We start from the raw sequence: 18,506 nt of genomic DNA, 5'->3' as shown, positions 1-18,506 counted from the left end.
GTCTGACTATATATATATATATCGTATCTAATGCAAAGTTGTAAGAGCGAGGGGATGGAGGGGTCGACAAAGCCGGGGTCAAGGTTCAAGGGTTATCAACGGGTCAAAAGGTTGTTTCTGTGGAAAAACTGAGTTTGGGCTTTTGGTCAGGAGTTGCAAGTCAGGCACAGCATGGAGGGCAGGGACGTTTATGAGGTCAGAAATAGTAAAGGAAATAGATGAAGAGCTGAGAAGGTGAAAGGCTACTGTAGAGGTTTCAGACAGGTCAGGTGGCAAAAGAATGAGGGTTTGAGGAGGAAGAGCTGTTTTGCGTGCTGACGGTGCACTTATTCGTTCTGATGTTGTAACTTTTGGGCGGGGTCGGGGGAAATGATAGCGGGGTGGGGTGTCTGGCACATGCAACCTGGTATATTTTGCCAGGCAGCTGGATGTGGGTGTGGTCTCGGGAGAGCAGGGCGGGGCAGGCAGAGAAAAGGATGATGCACAACAAGAGAGAGGAGGAAGAGTCACACAATGGGCTCCCTGCAGAGGACAATTTCCAGCTCGCTGCGGTAGAGCTTCCCTCCGTCAGACAGGGTCATGATGCTCTGCTTGTAGCCCGTCAGGTTCTTCACATCCACCTCCTGAATAAGAGAGAGAGAGGGGGTTTTTGGGGAAACAATGGGTGCTTGATTTCAGACAGACGTCGACAGAAGAAGGACTTTCTTTTTTAGTTGAGCACTATTGATTTTGACGTCAGAAGTGAAAACTTTAGCGGGCAGATTTCATCAGCTTTAGCCAGCTTGCTATGCTAATTGTGAGCTGCCCCTCTAGTTATTTTTAGAGCCATGTAAAAGGGTCTTAAATATGCACTGGTTGGCTAGATTTATAATATAATGCAAAAAATAATACAAAAAAAAAAAAAGACTTAAAGCACCCACAAAGGTTGAATGCATCACTAACTGCGCTGCCAAGTGGTGCTCGTGTGCTATTTGCACATATCTGAATTAGCTAATATGCTTACATCTGGTGCAAAATTGGCCCCTTTCAATGCAAATTAGCCTAATTGCAAGAACAGTCCAATTAACAAAGATCAGTGTTAATAACCAGACAGCAGCTACAGTGAAATTATGAGCGTCTTCAGAGACAGAGGTTGTAGCCAGGCGAACGCACCGATTATTTTGGGATGCAGTCACAGGATGCAATAACATTCATGTCATGAAAAAATAAATGAATGAAGCTCCCCCACATGTCATTTTGAAAATACATGGGAAACAAAAACAAGAAAAATTAATGAAAAATAAGGCTATTATATAAACAAACAACTTATTCACTCTCCCTTTCCAAACAAGGGGCTGATTGCACTCAGCTGCAAACATCTATGTGCGTGTTTGTGCTCTAATATAATTAGTGCAATACCTTTTGTGAAGTGGACCTGGAAACGGGGCAGGCAGCGGTTACAAATGATGCGCAATCCATGGTGCTATCAGCGGCCGCAATCTGTTCTTTGTGAATGGATCCTTACCAGTTCATGCTCCATATAGAAGTACTGGGTACATTAGCAGCATTGTTATTGTAGTGTGGAGCTAGTTAGCCCTAGTATTACAGTAGATTATTGTAAATATGTTGTAAAATTCATATTATGTTAATCCCCACAATGTCAACTAAACTAAACGTGAGTCCTAGACACTTGAAATACAAGATGCTGTGACTTTTTTTCTTTGTCAATTAGATATTTATGTGTCTGCATTCAGTCCCTGCTAACAAGCAGACTCCTGTGCTGTATTACTTTTCAGTCAGGGCTCACACCAATATACACATCCTGAATGCTCATAATAAAACAGTTGGTAAGCTTAAATAATTTAGAGGTATCGGTAAGTTTTTATTGTAACTCTACCATACAGGTATAGCATGTAGTATCAAAGATGTTTTAAATGCTTTTTTTCGGGTATATTTCGTTTCTGACACACAGAAATAATAATGCACAAAATGCACAGGGAGAGGAGCAGGAATGATCGGAAAGAAAATGGTATCGGGTGCCAGAGATCACAAGCCAGGTCTAAGCTCACAAAAGGTCACAGTATACAAACCGCCTGTGAACCCTCACTAAAGCCCCCGTCTCACCTTCTTGTTTTTCTGGTAAAGGTCTCGTAGCAGAGCATCTAACTCCTGCTCATCAATGTAGCCATTCCCATCCTGAAAAAAAGTTGACAGAAACACAACACGAATGTTATTTTCATCTCCAAACATTTAGAAAAGACTGGAAGGAAAATGTTCTTGCCTAAACTGTGTGAAGCAGCTATATTTAGATTCTGAGCTTCCTGATTTGTGTGCCCTGCTCTGCTCTGCTGCTCATTCAATATTGTATGGCAGCCATCACGAATGCACCAGCCAAATGACCATTCATGAATGATGATTTAAAAAAAGACTTCCCCATTCACAACCCTGTAAAGGGGGTTAGCTGCAAAGTCAACACGGAGACACTTTGCTAATTAATGAGTTATGTCTCACAGTAGAGCTTCGAGTTTGGGGGCCAAGAAATAAGTCCAAATGGTTGGAAATCTTCCCTTGGCAAGCGGAACAAAACCATGTTCTGTTCATCTAGGCTCGGTCTCAAGATAACTTCAGAGCTGAGTGGCTTGCCAGTCTTATTTTTTACTTTGGGAGATGCTCTTTGATGTTCACAAAGCTAGACTGAAGTGTCCCAGATCTAAAGATCCCAGGAATAAAGTGTGAATTATATTTACTTTCACTTTAAGTATGAAAGACCCGCAACTCTGCAGAGTTATGGGAAAGGAAAGCAACATCCGGTATCAGCTGGTCTGTCCGAGTTGCGTGCCATCTTGAAATTTCACAGTTCGGGGGCGGTAGCACCGTCAGCCATGTTAGCATTCAGCTGACCGGACACTCTCCGCCCGGCCGACGATCTCTCAGTGACAGCGGCTGCCTGTGTTTCAGCTGCAGGGGCTGAGCTCATAAGAAAATGATGAAACTAATTACGCCCACAAATGGTAGTGCTCCATTCCCACAGATAGTCTACATGAATGAATCGGGGTGGCTCATCTATAATTGAACATTCAACCTCTGGAAGTGAGCTTGTTAGAGAGTGCTTGCCTTCAGTCCAACCCAAGACACGGACATGCACGCAACCGCCCACCCACTGCTATGATTTGGCCGGGCCTCTTAACTGAGGCCTACACAGTGGCAAGAAATAAAAGGTTCATTGTTGACCTTGGAAATACTACTTTGATAAAAAGAAGAAAAAACATTAGCACATCTACTGACTTTCTGGAGCTTTCAGCCATATCGCATGGACTTTATTGACAGGAGAAAATAGAGTGTGGCTGTGGAAGATTAGCACCTTGTGCCAGTAATGTGAAGCCATGGAACTATAGTGTCAGATTGTTTTATTGTTAGAGCCAAAAGTAGAATATACAAGTGCCAATTATTAGGATTTTTACAGTTAATTTTTCTCCTCTAATAGTTTTTTATTCAAAACAATTTGACATGTTCCCACTCACAAATCTAAAACAAACCTCTCACCATCCACTGGAATCTTAAGATACTCAAATTTGTCTTAAAACAAAGACTGATGCTTCACAATTCAACAGCAAATATTCTACATTATTTACTATATGAAATAATGCAGTGCAATATGGCACAGTGCTAAATAAACGGCACAATTTTGTTCAAATAGAAAATGACGCAATGCCAATTACACTGCATCCAATGCTACCAATTTAAAAAAGATGAACTTTACAAATACAAAGTCCATGTTTTATTCCCCTCAAAAGTTAAGCAATTGTCGTATCCATGCTGGATTTTACTTTACTGTGAACATACTCAGATGGTTGTATTATGCATATTTGCCGTACACAATGAATGTTTACTATAATAAATGTGTCCTGAAGTGGCTGAATGAGTAGATTTATGTAAAAAATTATTTAAATTAAAATGTTGTATATCGCTAACTACGATAGCTTTTAGCACATAAAAACTGAGCTAACAACCAAGTTAACTGGGCCGCTAGTGCTGTGCCACATCAAGCTGAGTTGTTAATTTCCTCAAAAATGGAGTCAGTCTTCTCACAGCGACCTAGATTATGGCAGGTCGCGCACACTGACAAAAACTCACAAGATATCCTAAACAAGAACAAATGACTTAGCAGATGATCAACTCTCCCCTCTAGTTCTGCTCTGTTCCCGTCTTTCTTATCTCATGTTGCTCCCTGTGGTCCCTCCCCACCGATCCACTGCTAATGTGGAAAATGAGCCCATTAACTGAACCACTGCTCCACCACCCTGAGCTGTTTACAAAGGGACAGGTGTGCCAAGCCTGACTCATTTCCCTGGGTGATTCGGGAGCACCCTAGGTACGAAACAATGAATTTGCCTATTCATGATTTTACCAAAAGAGGAAACTCCAAAACAAACAGTGCTGAGTCATCCAGACAGCTTGACTCAGGAGTCCTGGCTATTTTATTTCTAGCTCTGTTGCAATTTCTTCATCTTTTACAGTGTAAATATACGGTAGACTCCCAACATCCTCTCACCATGTTAGCATATTAGCTTTCAGATACAGGACATTATTATGCAGACACAAACCTACCACCCTTATTCAAGCTAGCTCTTATCCCTGTTGATTCAAACTAATTTTGCTCAGAATACATGGACAGAATTTCCCAGTTTTCATGACGACAGATGATTAAAACCATCTATGCCAAAATGCTAGTGAAAGAGAAACTGACACAGAAGTGGGGCCAGACTTCAGCTGTGTGTATGAGAAGAGTGTGAGGAAATAAGCCACGAGAAGATGGGTACACTGTGGTCATAAAGGGATGGCAAAGGTCAGCAACAAGAATCAGGTTGGACGTTTAAACAATGCAGCAGTCTGGCCATTCTTCTCTGACCTCTGCCATCAACAAACCATTTTCACCCAGAGAACTTCTGCTCGGGTCCGACATCACAAGGGGTTTTAAGTGGGCTCTGTTCCGCTCAGTTGTATTTCTTGCCCCCTCTGTTGACGGTATACTGCAGACAGAACACGGTTTCTTACGCCTGATTTATACTTCTGCGGCTGTGCATCTATACGTGCTGTGCTGAATGGTGCAGGCATGTCATTTCTTTGTGATTTGGACCCGAATTTAGTTAGTTCCATATCAGTTTGGCCCAACTTAAGTAACTCCATGGCTGGAAAAAACAATTACGGAAGTGTTGAATGATGAGGAGGGGCTTCTGTGCCTCAAATTATTAAGGAGAAAAAGAGAGAAAAGAGAGCTTTATGATTTAGCCTGCTTGGTTTTCGTGGTTGTTAAATGAACCTCTGGCCCTAATTTCCTCTCTCTCCCGTTGTAGCAATCCACAGACAGTCAACAAGACAGAGACATGCAGGCCGCCTCCCCCTGCTGATTTTGACGGAGAATCGTTCACGATTTCAACAAATATTTAGCGCTCTGTTCGTGCTATGTTTAAAAAGTGCTCCGATTAATAAATGTATTCTTTGATTTTGAAACAGCCGCCTTATGTTGCTGTAATTTAGCCTTTCAGAGACAATCGCACCTCTGGTGTTTGGTGGGTATGTATTTATTGCTCCCTTGACAAAAGATGTCACCTACCTTGTCATAGAATGTGAAGATGGCATTGAACTGCTCAGTGGTCAACTTGACACCCTGCAAAAAACAACAAGACAAGACAAAAACTCAATCACTGCTACACTAAAGCAAGTTATCCATGGATGTTAATTGGGTATAGCCATTTCGTTTTGCATGAACATTTCTTTCTGCCCCATGTTTGTTCCGTACCTGGAATTTGAGTAAGAAATTCTCCTGAACGGGGAGCAGCCTGTGGGGAGAGAAGGACTTCATTAGCGGACACGATAGTTAGTTAAATTATTCAAATCCATCGACGGTGAATGAACATTAGCGGGCAATGTGTCTTAACATTTATAAAGCAAACAGAGGCAAGTCAAATTGCATTTTACCTTGCCATCTCTGACAGGCCCAACTTCCCATCTCCATTCAGATCAAACATCCTGAGCTACAAAATGGAAGCAGGACAGAGATAGAAAGGGACAGAGGAGAGAAACTGAAAGAACAGCTTTGTATAGGTATGTGCTGTCAAGATGAAGGCAAATATGGTCCCATGAATTTCATTGACCGAGAAATTGAATGGACAGTTTGTGCTTTTATTATAAACCCTTGACTTTTTTTTTTACAGAGGACCTGTAATGGGTTTTTTGGTGCCTGTGAATCTACTGTTTATTATTTAGTATCTATTATTATTTGGCAAAAATCTATCAACTTGCTGTTTTCCCTTGATGGTATCTTTCACCATCTGTATAATCTGCTATATTAGAGGCAAATAGAAAACAACAATGACCAAGTGTATCTAGGAGTGTGCTGTGGAAACCGCTTTGGAAAATCAGGTCAGGTCAGCTCTGGGGCTTCCAGCAAGAAGCAGATGTTAGCACATCTGTGCTGTAAACCCACAACCTGCAGGACATGATGGGTCACGGCCGCTCAGCCACACAGCGCCGTCGCCACCAACACGATAGGCCTCTGAGGTCCTCCGGGCAGATGGACAATTGAGATATACATTTCATAAAGACTGCTTATGGCTCACAGTGTTTCTGTAGGCTTTATTGCTGTTTCCGAGATGTTTGCTTTTTATTTAAGTTTAGCCATTTATAGTTATTTTTACTACTTTGAGAGGCACTGATGCAAAATCAGTACCTCACTTGTGGTTTCTGCCAGGCGCCAACCTCCGGTTCTGGAAAGTGAAGCAATTGTGAAAGTGCCGTAAACATGCATTCTTTCTCGTGGCCATCAGGGGCGACTTGAAGAAGTCCAGTTTTATAGAACTCTTTGAGAAAATGACTCTACTTCTCACTAGATTTAGTGTTTTAGTAATTGTTTTAGTAATTGTTATTCAGCATTCAGTTGTACTTGGCTCCACCCTCTCATTTCTGGTTGCAAAAAAAGTCAAGCTGGAGTGGTCCAAAAATGAAGATGGCAACGGCCAAAAATGCTGAACTCGAGGCTTCAAAATGACCATAAACCAGTAAGTGACGTCACGGTGACTACGTCCACCTCTTACATACAATATATGAACCACTATAAGAACCACTATAAGAACCACTATAGTGCAAACTGATACATACATGTAGGCGCAAGGGAACAAGACGTAACGTTAGTGAATAGGAGGGTAACAATGTGGGAACGTCAAAGGAATTCATGCTACTGGATACCTGTTTTCTTATTACATGGTACTGTATGACACACCTCATAAATAACTGCAAAGTACAATTTTGAATCGACATGGAGACGAAAAAGTTGGACAGTCGACATCATCTGTCTAATTAATCTCTCCTGCATTTTCACATCAAATCTAATTTTGTATCTTGCTCAATCAGTAAAGTAAAGTAAATGCCATGGAAACAGAGCCGAGGTCAGGTATAAAAAGGCATTAGACTCTTTGCAATTGGACTTGGACACGAGTTGGAAACCTCTTGCAAAGCCAAACTAAGCGAACTGGAGAAAATCTACTTGACAACTTGTTGGAAAACAAATAAGCATAACTCAGCTATTGTTGGAAACCGAGGAGCCTGAAAATGGCCCTCAGTTGTCCGCTGGTTCAGGAGGAGCAGCTTCCGCTGGGGGACCGATGTGAGCTGGACAATAACCCTGCTGGTAAGACAACTTTTAGATATATTTTGTCATCTTTCTTATTCTTTATCCCTCTAGAATCCTTTCAAAGCTTTCTCAGAGGAGAAATCAGTGCAACTTTTTAAGTTTAAAGTTGAACAGTTTACTGAGCATGAATTTTAGCCCAACAGAATGGGGATAACTGGACAATTACACTTCTGCATCTGAGATTCCTCATGTGTGTGTGACTGTGTGTGTGTGTGTGTGTGTGTGTGTGAGTGTGAGTCTTACTATGGTCTGTGTGTACTCCTGGAGCTTCTTGTCATCGTAGTGTCTGTTAGCCTTCTCCAGCAGGTCTGACAGAAAGCCCTGAGGACAGAGACACACGTAGATTAAAGAATAAAAAGAGAAATGTGGAAGAACATGCAGAAGTATGGCACTACAGGGTCCCCATTGAAAAAGAAGAATTAGTTGATGAAGGACTAAAAGGAACGAACGAAGAAGGAAAATACAAAGACAGGTTCAGATAATGAAAGACAGTGTAGAGGAAAGATAAAAAGTAACCAGGACAGGAGGAGGGTAGTAAAGAACATGAAAACGGAAAGAAGGAGAAGAAAGGGATGGAGACAGAAAAAAAAGATATAATTGTTATTTTATTAACTGATCTTGTGTTTTCTATTAAACATCCTAATCTACAAAGGAACTAGTAACTACAGCCTTTAGGTACAGTAAATGTAGCAGCCACTATCTCACATCACTTGTTCAGTATTTGAGTCAGATATTTTCCTGGTCCGCTCAGTCATGAGTTGAGACCAATGTCTCCTGCCTGCGATCTCATCTGCACCATTTCCAAAGCTTTCAAAAGGCCACACCTGAGTAACTCATCTGCACCTGGCCAGCTGGAAGAAATGTGATCCCCTAACAACCCAAGCAGCCTAATCTGTACTTGACGAGTAATCGCTGACCCCATTAACGTTCAACTCCCCCGTGCGGAGCGCTCTCCTTTATATAATTTGACACAACATTTCAGTAGAGCTGTTGAAGTGAATAACATGTTGGGGTTTTTTTGCGTCCTGAAAAGCTTTTTTTGAATGTGAATCCTCACCTGGAAAAAACACTCATGGTCATTGGGGGATTTCCTGTTGAGCAGCCACTTAACTCTCCTGGGCCAAATCTGCTGTCTGGCTTTACTGACCCGTGTGCTCATATGATTTTTAAAAGAGAAATGTGAATTCACACTGAAAATCAGCAACGAATATTTTCAAATGTTGATTAACTGTGGACGTTTTAGAAGAGAGCGGATAAGCATATTTCCTACTTTTCTTCACGTAACTATTCCTTTCAGCAAGCAGATTCAGAATCGTTTTTATAATAGAGTATTTAATCATAACAGGATTATCTTTGTCTCTTTCTTTTCTTTCTTTTATTGGTGCACAACAATATAGCATCTAGGAGGGGATAAATAGAAAACATTGCATCTACACTTTGACACTCAAAATTAATTTAATTATGGGAAATACATCCAGGTAAACACAAAAACAGAAAATATGACTATTACATGACTATTACAGTGGTATTAATATATGTAGATATGTAAATAAAATAAGTAAAAGACACAAGAAAAGACAGGGAATATGCTTTAAGTAGCTACAGTTTAGGCTGGGTGCTCTGCTAGTAAGCATTTGAATGTGTATTTGAATGTGTCTGTGGGGGGGGGGGGGGGGGGGAAACAACAATAAAATGAGAAATAAGTATGACAAAGTAAATAGATGAATAGATAACAGGTATTTGTTGTAGTGGCTTGGGATGCAGATGAAGATATATATATATATAATCAGATATATCAGGTATGCAATATGTCACACTGGGTCATAACAAACCTTCAATTCATTTGCTTCAATGTAGCCGCTGCGATCTGTATCATATCGCCGCCATGCCTGCAAGAAATCACCAAAACAAAAGACATATTGAATTGAAAGCTGTTTTTCAGAGCTGATGTACAAAGCGCAAAGATATTTACCCCCCCCCCCCCCCCCCCCCCCCCCACACACACACACACACACACACACACACACACACACAGGCACATAAATCCTCCCTCCGGTCGAACCCCTGGCTTGCTCTTTAACTGCGCTAAGAGTTTGATTTTTCTCTGGTGCAGAGCAGAAACGGTTCCATGGGGGACGACCGCAGAAGCCCGGGCCGTCACTGTAATCACACGGTCTTCGAAACAATCCCAATTCGCCCGCATACAGAGCAGAGGGCAGCCGGAGACAGAGGGAGAAATGAGGGAGGGAGAGAAAGTCATTTTAATGAATGTTTTAATCTAGCAGCTGTCCCTGTCCAAAGAAGGGCTCCTTATCAAAGATGGATGGCCTCCCTCCCTTCTCCTCCTCCCGCCCCTCTGCTCCTCCTCTGGGCTCGGCAAAGAGGAGTTACAGTGGTGTTATCCATTATATATGACTCTGAAAATAGAAGTCTCTGCTTCCTCATTCTAACCCTTTAAAAACCTCTCTGCCCACTTCCTCCTCCCTGCACCCTTCAACAAAGACTGATTAATCCCCATCTCTTGTTTTATGATCTCAAACTCTGGCTCTCAACTTCCCAATCGACATTTCATTTACGTCCTCTCTGTTCCTGCGTTCTCTTGTTCGCCCTTTGTATCCTTCTCTCTCCACACCTTCCCCTTCATTCATCCTCCTTCTCTCCTTTCATTATTCCTTTTCAGTATGACACAGGAGACAGGGACAGCCTCTTCCCGACATGTAATTGGTTTCTAATTGGCTCCGTTCTTTCATTGCGGCATATCGTACATGAAATCTGCCATTTTCTTATCTTCTATAGGTATTTTTGTGGAATAAACGATTTCCTTATTTCAGTACATTTTAACACACGCATGCTCTGCTGAGGGCTTTTTGTTACTCCAGCAATCATTCATTATTCATAATTCAGCTGCACCAAACTTGTTTGAACCGTACTTTGAACTCTTCATATATAAATGGTTTCTTAAACACACAACTTGGCCGTAATACACTCACAGCACTGAAAAGTCTTGTTTTCTGTGATGTTTTGCTGGCAACTAGTCACATACGATTAGCTTTGTGTGAAGCTAATGTCTGAATGCTCGTTAGCTGAATTGATTTCGGCACTTTTCTAACTCTCAATGTTTTGTTGGTGACACATTTCAATTTGACGAAGACGTCATACGAATACTTGTTATCAACAAATGTTAAAATGTGTCTGTATAAACCACTTGAAAACTTTCTACTGGGCTAGTTTCCAGTCGTCTTTATTGTTTTCTTTGTTATTAAGTATCTATCTAGTGTTTTCTATGTTACTAGTATCTATTGTTTTCTATGTTATTAAGTATCTAGTCTTTTCTATGTTATTAACTATCTAGTATCTAGTCCTTTCTATGTTATTAAGTATCTAGTATCTAGTCCTTTCTATGTTATAAAGTAAGTATCTAGCATTTTCTATGTTATTACGTATCTAGTATCTAGTCCTTTCTATGTTATAAAGTAAGTATCTAGCATTTTCTATGTTATTTTGTATCTAGTATCTAGTGTTTTCTATGTTACTAAGTATCTAGTATCTATTGTTTTCTATGTTATTAATCTAGTATCTAGTGTTTTCTATGTTACTCAGTATCTAATATCTAGTCTTTTCTATGTTATTAAGTATCTAGTGTTTTCTATGTTATTAAGTATCTAGTATCTAGTGTTTTCTATGTTACTAAGTATCTAATATCTAGTCTTTTCTATGTTATTAAGTATCTAGTGTTTCCTATGCTATTAAGTATCTAGTATCTAGTGTTTTCTATGTTACTAAGTATCTAGTATTTCCTATGTTATTAAGTATCTAGTATCTAGTGTTTCCTATGTTATTAATTATCTAGTGTTTTCTATGTTACTAAGTATCTAGTATCTAGTGTTTCCTATGTTACAAAGTATACACAGTATCTAGTATCACATCTCAACTATAAAAGCAAGGAATTTCTGTCCATATGTGTTTATGTGTGTGTGTGTCCTTCGCATATCTTAAGAACCGCTCATCTAATCCGCTGCAGACGTGACCTGGTGGCTGGTGCCAAATTTTGTGCAATTTGGACACGGGAAACATTCAATATTAACTATTATGTTTTGAATAAACAAATAAACAGTGCTATTTGCAGCAGCAGGGGCGTGGCTTCAGGGCTCTACGGACTGAGTCAGGCATGTCGTCCACAACTCATTGACAACAGTTCACTTTTGCTACCGGATGTTGGATATACAAATGTTACAACAGAACTCTTCTTCAGTTCCGTGGAGTCAACGAGCAATGAGCGGTTCTTGAGATTGCGGAAAGCAGCCCTTCTGGGGGCCAAGCAATCTGAACGGCCATGCCCCGAATGGGCATTCGAAAGCGATTGGTGATCACCAGTGTTGATTTTAGGCCTTGATCTCCAGGCAAATATGCCTCGCGGTCATTCAGAAACATTCCCAGCTGTTTATCTTCTACATTTACAGATTTAAGCCTTGAAGTTGACATGTTTTTGGTTCCTTTCTGTTTCTCCTGACATGAATTGAATCAATCATGATTGATGTTCACACTGCACGTTGAGATGTGGGAGTTGTGAACATCAGCTCCTCTGCAAAACCTCTACGGCTACCCATAACAACCCAAAGCTCCTCTGCATACACCAGCAGGGACATTCACATGAATCTTTGGAGAAACAAATACAGCCAAAGTAATTAACACTGTTCAGTTGCCGTGCATAGAACACCAAAGCCAACGGTTCACATTAAATTAATGTTCATGATGATGGACCGTCAGGTGCAGTTGCTCGATTTGTGATTCAACTGCTAAATCTCAACAGCAGAAACGGGCAACCATGTGCAACGGCAGAAAGTCTGCGGTTTGCTTTCCAGACTACACCGGTTTATTTCACTAATTAGTACACCTTCAACCATACACGGGGAATTAATCCGTGAAATTAGCTGGTAGGCAGGAGTGAGAACATGCAGGCTGTCTCCCCTCCATGGCTGACTGACTCTGGTCTATAATGTATAGTTGGTTAAAGTAAGCGTGTCCTGACTAATGGCATTTCTAAGTGAACAAAAAGCCTTTGTAAAAAAAGCATTGCAAAGAACCGTTCAAATGACAGAGTTCGGCGAGAGGGAACAAAAAAATATATATCGGCCCGTTCACACACACTCAGAGACACTCACTTACCGCCATAAACTCAGCACTGGAGCTGACAAACTCTCTGAAGCAGAGCAGGAAGTTCTCTTCTGTTGGGAGAATCTGGGCCAGCTAGAGAGAGAAATGACAGGAAAATGGGAGTGGTGAGAACACAAGATGGTGGGGTTGATGTGCTGGGAGAAAAGAGACGGAGACCGGGGAGCTTTTTGTCTGCAAAGCCTCAAATGGCCAACTTGGACATAAATAATAGAGAAGCCAGGCTGTGCCTAAGTAAGAATTTATTTAGGAATCAAGTTTTAGGTTCAGACAAAGCCTTTGCCTCTTTACCCCAACGACTGAACCTTAAACTCATTCTCAGATTTTCCATGCTGCCGGTGGATTATTGATATTGCAGAAGGGCCTTCTTCTTGCATCTCTTTCAAATCACGATCCGAAAATGGTAAAATCGAAGGAAAGCAATATGCCAAACTGACGCTCCGTTGAGACCATCATAAAGACTGTATTTATGCAATCGATCGGGGTATTGATCAAGCCTTGCACTGTATTGCTCCGGCTCTGTGAATTATCTGAGCATTTTCTTTTTCCAACTTTTCCTCTCCCTCCATAGAAAGCAGACAGAAAGCAGTTTTCCTGTGTTTTCAGTCCCTATGCTAAGCTAAGCTAGCCGGCTGCTGGCTACACAAATGGAAGTGGCATCAAATCTAATTCACATCAATAATAAGTACTTTCGTCTGTTCTAATAATGTACTATGACACACTGACAAAAAAATAAAATTCTCTGCAAAAAGGACATTTTTCCCAAAATGTCAAAACATTAAAAAAAGAAAGCACCTTCCAGGCCTTACCTCTGACATCTCAATTCGTCCGTCTTTGTTCTTGTCGAACTTCTGCATGAACTCCTTCATCTTTTCTCTGAATATGGGGTTTGAAGGGTCCTGGAAAACATTTGCACTCAGTACAAGTGAAACCTGAGTGGCCAGTATGCATGCTTGTGTTTAATTAATCTCTAGTCCTTGAACTCACCACCCCTGCTCCTCTCCGGGCCATCTCCAACTCCCTGAAGAAGCTCTCCAGCTCCTTCCCCTCGATGTAGCCATTACCTGGGAGACATACAGAACCATACACCTATGTCATCGCAACATACCACAAAGGAGCGCATTTCAGTATCGCTGACATGCAAAAAAAAAAAAAAAAAACATCTGCACAGATGTGGTCACAGTGTCAAACAGATCCCAGCATGGCTCGGTATTGATCCAAACATGAGCCTTTACCAGTGACTCTCTTCCTTCCCCCCTCTGGCTCAATAGATTAGACTATTGACTGACACGATGCAAACTGATCACTCCTCAGAGACTGTGTTGTACGCGAGAAGAGGCTATATATGGAAAGCTGCTTTTCTTGATTTTTGAAGGTGATGATCCACAGGCAGCTTCTTTTATTCCACGGAAATCAATACCGCTGTCAGCGGGGAGTTCGGCAAATGGGACGAATCAATATAGATAACCGTGTACTTTCTACCCGGTTCTTTTTTTTTCTTCATCTAGACTTGTGAAAGCGATGATATTTTGCCACAAGGAACTGAAGTTTTAAAATGTTTCAACCCTGTTTGACTGAATGCTGTCAATCAATTTGACACACAAAGTGTCACTTTTGTCGAATTGGGGTTCACCCTACGGAGACGTCCATCACATTTTCTTGGATTCCGTCATGACAGATTTAGCTAGGGGAAAACAAAGTTGATTATCTCATTTTATGCTTACTCCCGGTGCTCTGCTGCCCTGACAGAACCTATTCAGAGGACAAATGAGTGTGCCCGCTTCACCCAGGTAGTCTGTGAGCCCGTGCCAACATCCCATCAACAAGCACGCCGAATGGCTGGACAGATGGCTCCAAACGATGTGACTAGCTGCTTCAATAAAACCCTGGAAGGCAGAGCTGCCTCATTAAACGCTAACAAAGATTATTATGCCATCCACTTCCTCTCCTCTCCCTCTAACTCTCTGTCATCTTCTTTCTAGCTCCCTCTCCCCATCCAACCAGCATCTTAGCCTCTTTGTTCTATCCATGGAAATGTGTGTGTGTGTGTGTGTGTGGGTGGGGGGGGGGGGGGGGGGGGGGGGGGGGCGGGGGAGGCGTTCCTCAGCGATGTTATCAAAACTCATGAATACAGGCTCTGCTGTTTCAATAAGTGGGACGGTAAAATGCCTCGCTGCTATCGAGCCTCCCTCCTGTGGGTCTTATTGACATTTAGCGCTCTGGAGAGGAATGGCCTGCTTGATAATTAAACAGAGTAAGATGTGATTAACTACAAGGCAAACGGCATAAAATGACAATAAAAATAGATTTATGAACAGATTATGCCAGAGCGCCGTCACATCTTCAACAAATGCAGCCACAGAGCCATACATCCCAATATTTTTGTGCGTAAAGGGAGCATCTGTTTGTACTGTGCTTTTTCATATCAGTAGGATAAGTGCTTACTTTCTCATTCAGCCTCTAAGACACACCAATGTGCTTGAGGTACCCTTTGGTTCTTTTCTATGAAATGTTGCAGTAAACTGTCCCAAGCACAAAAAAAGCATCACTTCCAGCAGATACATTTCATGGCTGACTTCAACGCACTTCCCCATCACTCAACTTAAATGTTGAATAACTCGTTTTATATGTCGTAATGAGGGCGCTCCCACCGACTTGCTCTCATACACGTTGGTCCCTCTGCACAAGCCCTTAAAGCTCGCACCAACGAGCAAGATAAAAGGTTCACAAAACCACTTTTTGGACCAAATACACACTCTTTTGGATGCTGCGTCATTATGGTCCCAGGAGACGCCGGTAAAGGCGCTTCAGTCCTCCGGTTCTGATTCTAAAATTCAACCCCAACACAGGAAAACTCTCAAAGTGGGCAGCTGTGCCAACTAAGTGCATATTTAAAGCCTATATAAAGTGCATTTGCCTTTCAAAGGAGTGTGCATCCCTGTCTATTCAAATATGTTGTGTTGAGACCACGGCTGGGTCAATTCAGGAAGTGGAATTTACTCGATGCTGCCAAATTTCCATATGCAGGTTGATAAAAAAATCATTGACAGCAAATGCTCTATAATTAGCAGAAAGGAACTGCAGTTGTTTCCTCTTTCAGCTTTGAAGTGATTGAATTGAGGAGGCCTGACTGAGACAGCAGAGAGACATGAGAGGGACGCAGAGCGGAGGAGCTGCGAGAGACGCAATCCAGATGAGACTTGATCCTGGGCCAACAGGGGAATATGTGGTTTCATCATCTCTGGGTGCATCGCCTCCTGTGTATTTTTATCTGCAACTCAGGAGATGTTTACTCAATCTGAGCAAGCAAATTAGCTCTCATCTCTTTCTGCCGAGCCAGAAGACACTCCCGGTAATGAGAGCAGGAATCAAACGCTGTAGCCAAATCTGTTGACGCTCACTGGTTGTATTTGATTTGCAAAGTGGCTCGTTGCAAAGCGCAATATGTAAAGCACCTCGGGACTGAGGCACCCGGGTGGTATAGGGGTGCCTCCTGGGGCTTGAAGGAGGACAAAAGAGCAAAAACAACAATTCTTATGTCAACTTTGTCTGCACATTGGCTCATGTGGAGGAGCCCAGCTGCTGAGCCCTAGACTGACTCCTCATTCCGCCCTGATTTCCCCGCGGAGTGCATTTCAGCATGTGTGCAGGCGTCAAAACAGATCGCACTAACAATGAAATCCCGGGAGCGTGTGTGTAAAACACATAGGTGCGACACACTCGCCTTGACGACTCGATCAACGTTCTTGAGATGTTCCAAGAGAGGACTTTCTGTTTAATAAGACCGGTTGCAGCCGGGGTTCAGACTGGTCGCTTGTGTGAATGTCCCAGTCTGAGTTTTTAAAGGAAACCACAAAAGAGATCTCCTTTCTTAAAACAGTTTCACCAGTTCACAAAATGCCCTTGATCCACAGAAAAGGATTTCTATAATCAGACTTATGAGACATTCATGGCAGCAAAGACGAATGATGACTTTGTTTAGGAAAAAAACAAAAGTCATACTGTCACTCTGCAACACAGACACATGCACACACAGATATTTGCAGAGCCAGAAAGAAAGACTGGACTGTCAAATCTGTACGGAGACAAACAGAGGATTGAAGAAAAGATCATAACTGAGACCGAGGGAAGAAACAGTGTGTGTGTGTGTGTGTGTGTGTGTGTGTGTGTGTGTGTGTGTGTGTGTGTGTGTGTGTGTGTGGTGGGGAGGGAGACGCTGAATAAATTAGTAGGCCTATGGGACAATTTCACGTTGACAGGTATCGCATCTGCATCACATAAATCCATATTCATACCGGGCTACTTCCACTGCATAAAGAGCATCACCACCTGACAGACTGACGATTGAATAAGCCAGTTTTTGATTGTAAACGGATTCCAACAGGAGGAGCATCAGACAGAGACAATTACTTACATGTAAAAGTAACATTCCAAACTGTCAGTGAGTATAGGTTGACCCTCAAAGAGACCCTAATGACGAAATGATTGCGAAATAAAGTTGAATTAACAGAAAAGAATTGTACTCGCCTTGTAAGACTCATTGAATATTTTAAGTATAGTCTTTAAATAACTCAATTCAATATTTTATTTGAAGGCTTGTCATGAGAAATCATGCATCCGCATGTGCAGTTACATTAAAAAAATGTAATAAAATGAACTCATACCACGTGGTGTCGGGAGTGGTCCGCATCAGAGAATAATTTGGAAGACGTCGAACTTTTTTGAGGGATGCTGTGCTTCGATATATCCAGAATATCAGGTCTGATATCAGCTCATACACACAACTGCTAAACATGAAAATGCCGCGTTTGGCTACTTTATTATTCTACCACACAGGAAGCTTAAGACGACAAAAGAATATTATCACTAATTAAAAGACAAAATAGACGCTATAATATTCAGAATGCTATATTACATTATGGATGTTTTTTTTCTTTTCCTAAATAGTCGCTTTAATACTCCAAAACGACAAACATTTGCTGTTTTATTACAGTCTGTTTATTCTAGGCTTTATAACGCTTTTGCTCTGTCTGTCTATCTATCCATCTATCTGACAAGCGTTTCAATCCTGTTCCATGCATCTCCCTGTATGATTATAACCTTCAATAGGCTGCATTTGACAGCAGTGATACGCTCTGTAATCCAGCATTCTCTCGTGAGTTCGCAGTTTGGAATAACTTTTAGGAAAGGAGGAGGAAGAAGAAGAAAAAAAAGTGTCCTACCGTCAGCGTCGAAATGTTTCCAAATGTCGAGGAACTGGGACGCGGTGACCTCGGCCAGGTGTAGGTGAGGAGGCTGCTGTGCTTTGTTGGCCATGATGCTTCTCGAACGGATGCTGCTTGTGGGTCAGAAGTCAGAAAAAAATCCTCCGCTAACTTTTCTGTCTCTCTCGTTCAAACACACCCCCACACTGTGGCCCCGGTGCGCCGCCCGCCGCTTTTTAACCCGGCGAAGGAGCGGCAGCGGCGCTGCACTGCCGCTGGGGGCGCGCACCCACCGACAGGACATCCATCTGAGTCAGCTTCCTCCCATCCTCTCTCTCTCTCTCTCTCTCTCTCTCTCTCTCTCTCTCTCTCTCTCTCTCTCTCTCTCTCTCTCTCTCTCTCTCTGTTTTCTCTCTCTCTCTCTCTGTTCTCGCTCTCTCTCTCTCTCTCTCTCTCTCTCT

General features: G+C 42.0%; 1 protein-coding gene across 1 annotated transcript; it reads right to left on the bottom strand.

The window, feature by feature from the left end:
* Positions 1-506: 506 nt before the first annotated feature.
* On the bottom strand, positions 507-18,157 carry calb2a (calbindin 2a). Its single transcript, XM_076082226.1, has 11 exons — positions 18,064-18,157; positions 13,829-13,905; positions 13,651-13,740; positions 12,836-12,916; positions 9,502-9,558; positions 7,913-7,990; positions 5,959-6,014; positions 5,780-5,819; positions 5,594-5,647; positions 2,104-2,175; positions 507-623 (listed from the first exon to the last, which is right to left on the bottom strand). Exons 1-11 carry the CDS (start codon positions 18,155-18,157, stop codon positions 507-509), a joined length of 816 nt encoding a protein of 271 aa, XP_075938341.1.
* Between the last annotated feature and the right edge of the window lie 349 nt (positions 18,158-18,506).

This window comes from Anarhichas minor, unplaced genomic scaffold (assembly GCF_050575085.1).
Source record: "Anarhichas minor isolate MPS153535 unplaced genomic scaffold, ASM5057508v1 ptg000090l, whole genome shotgun sequence".
Taxonomy (NCBI): domain Eukaryota; kingdom Metazoa; phylum Chordata; class Actinopteri; order Perciformes; family Anarhichadidae; genus Anarhichas; species Anarhichas minor.
This window is presented reverse-complemented; position numbering and strand designations above follow the sequence as displayed.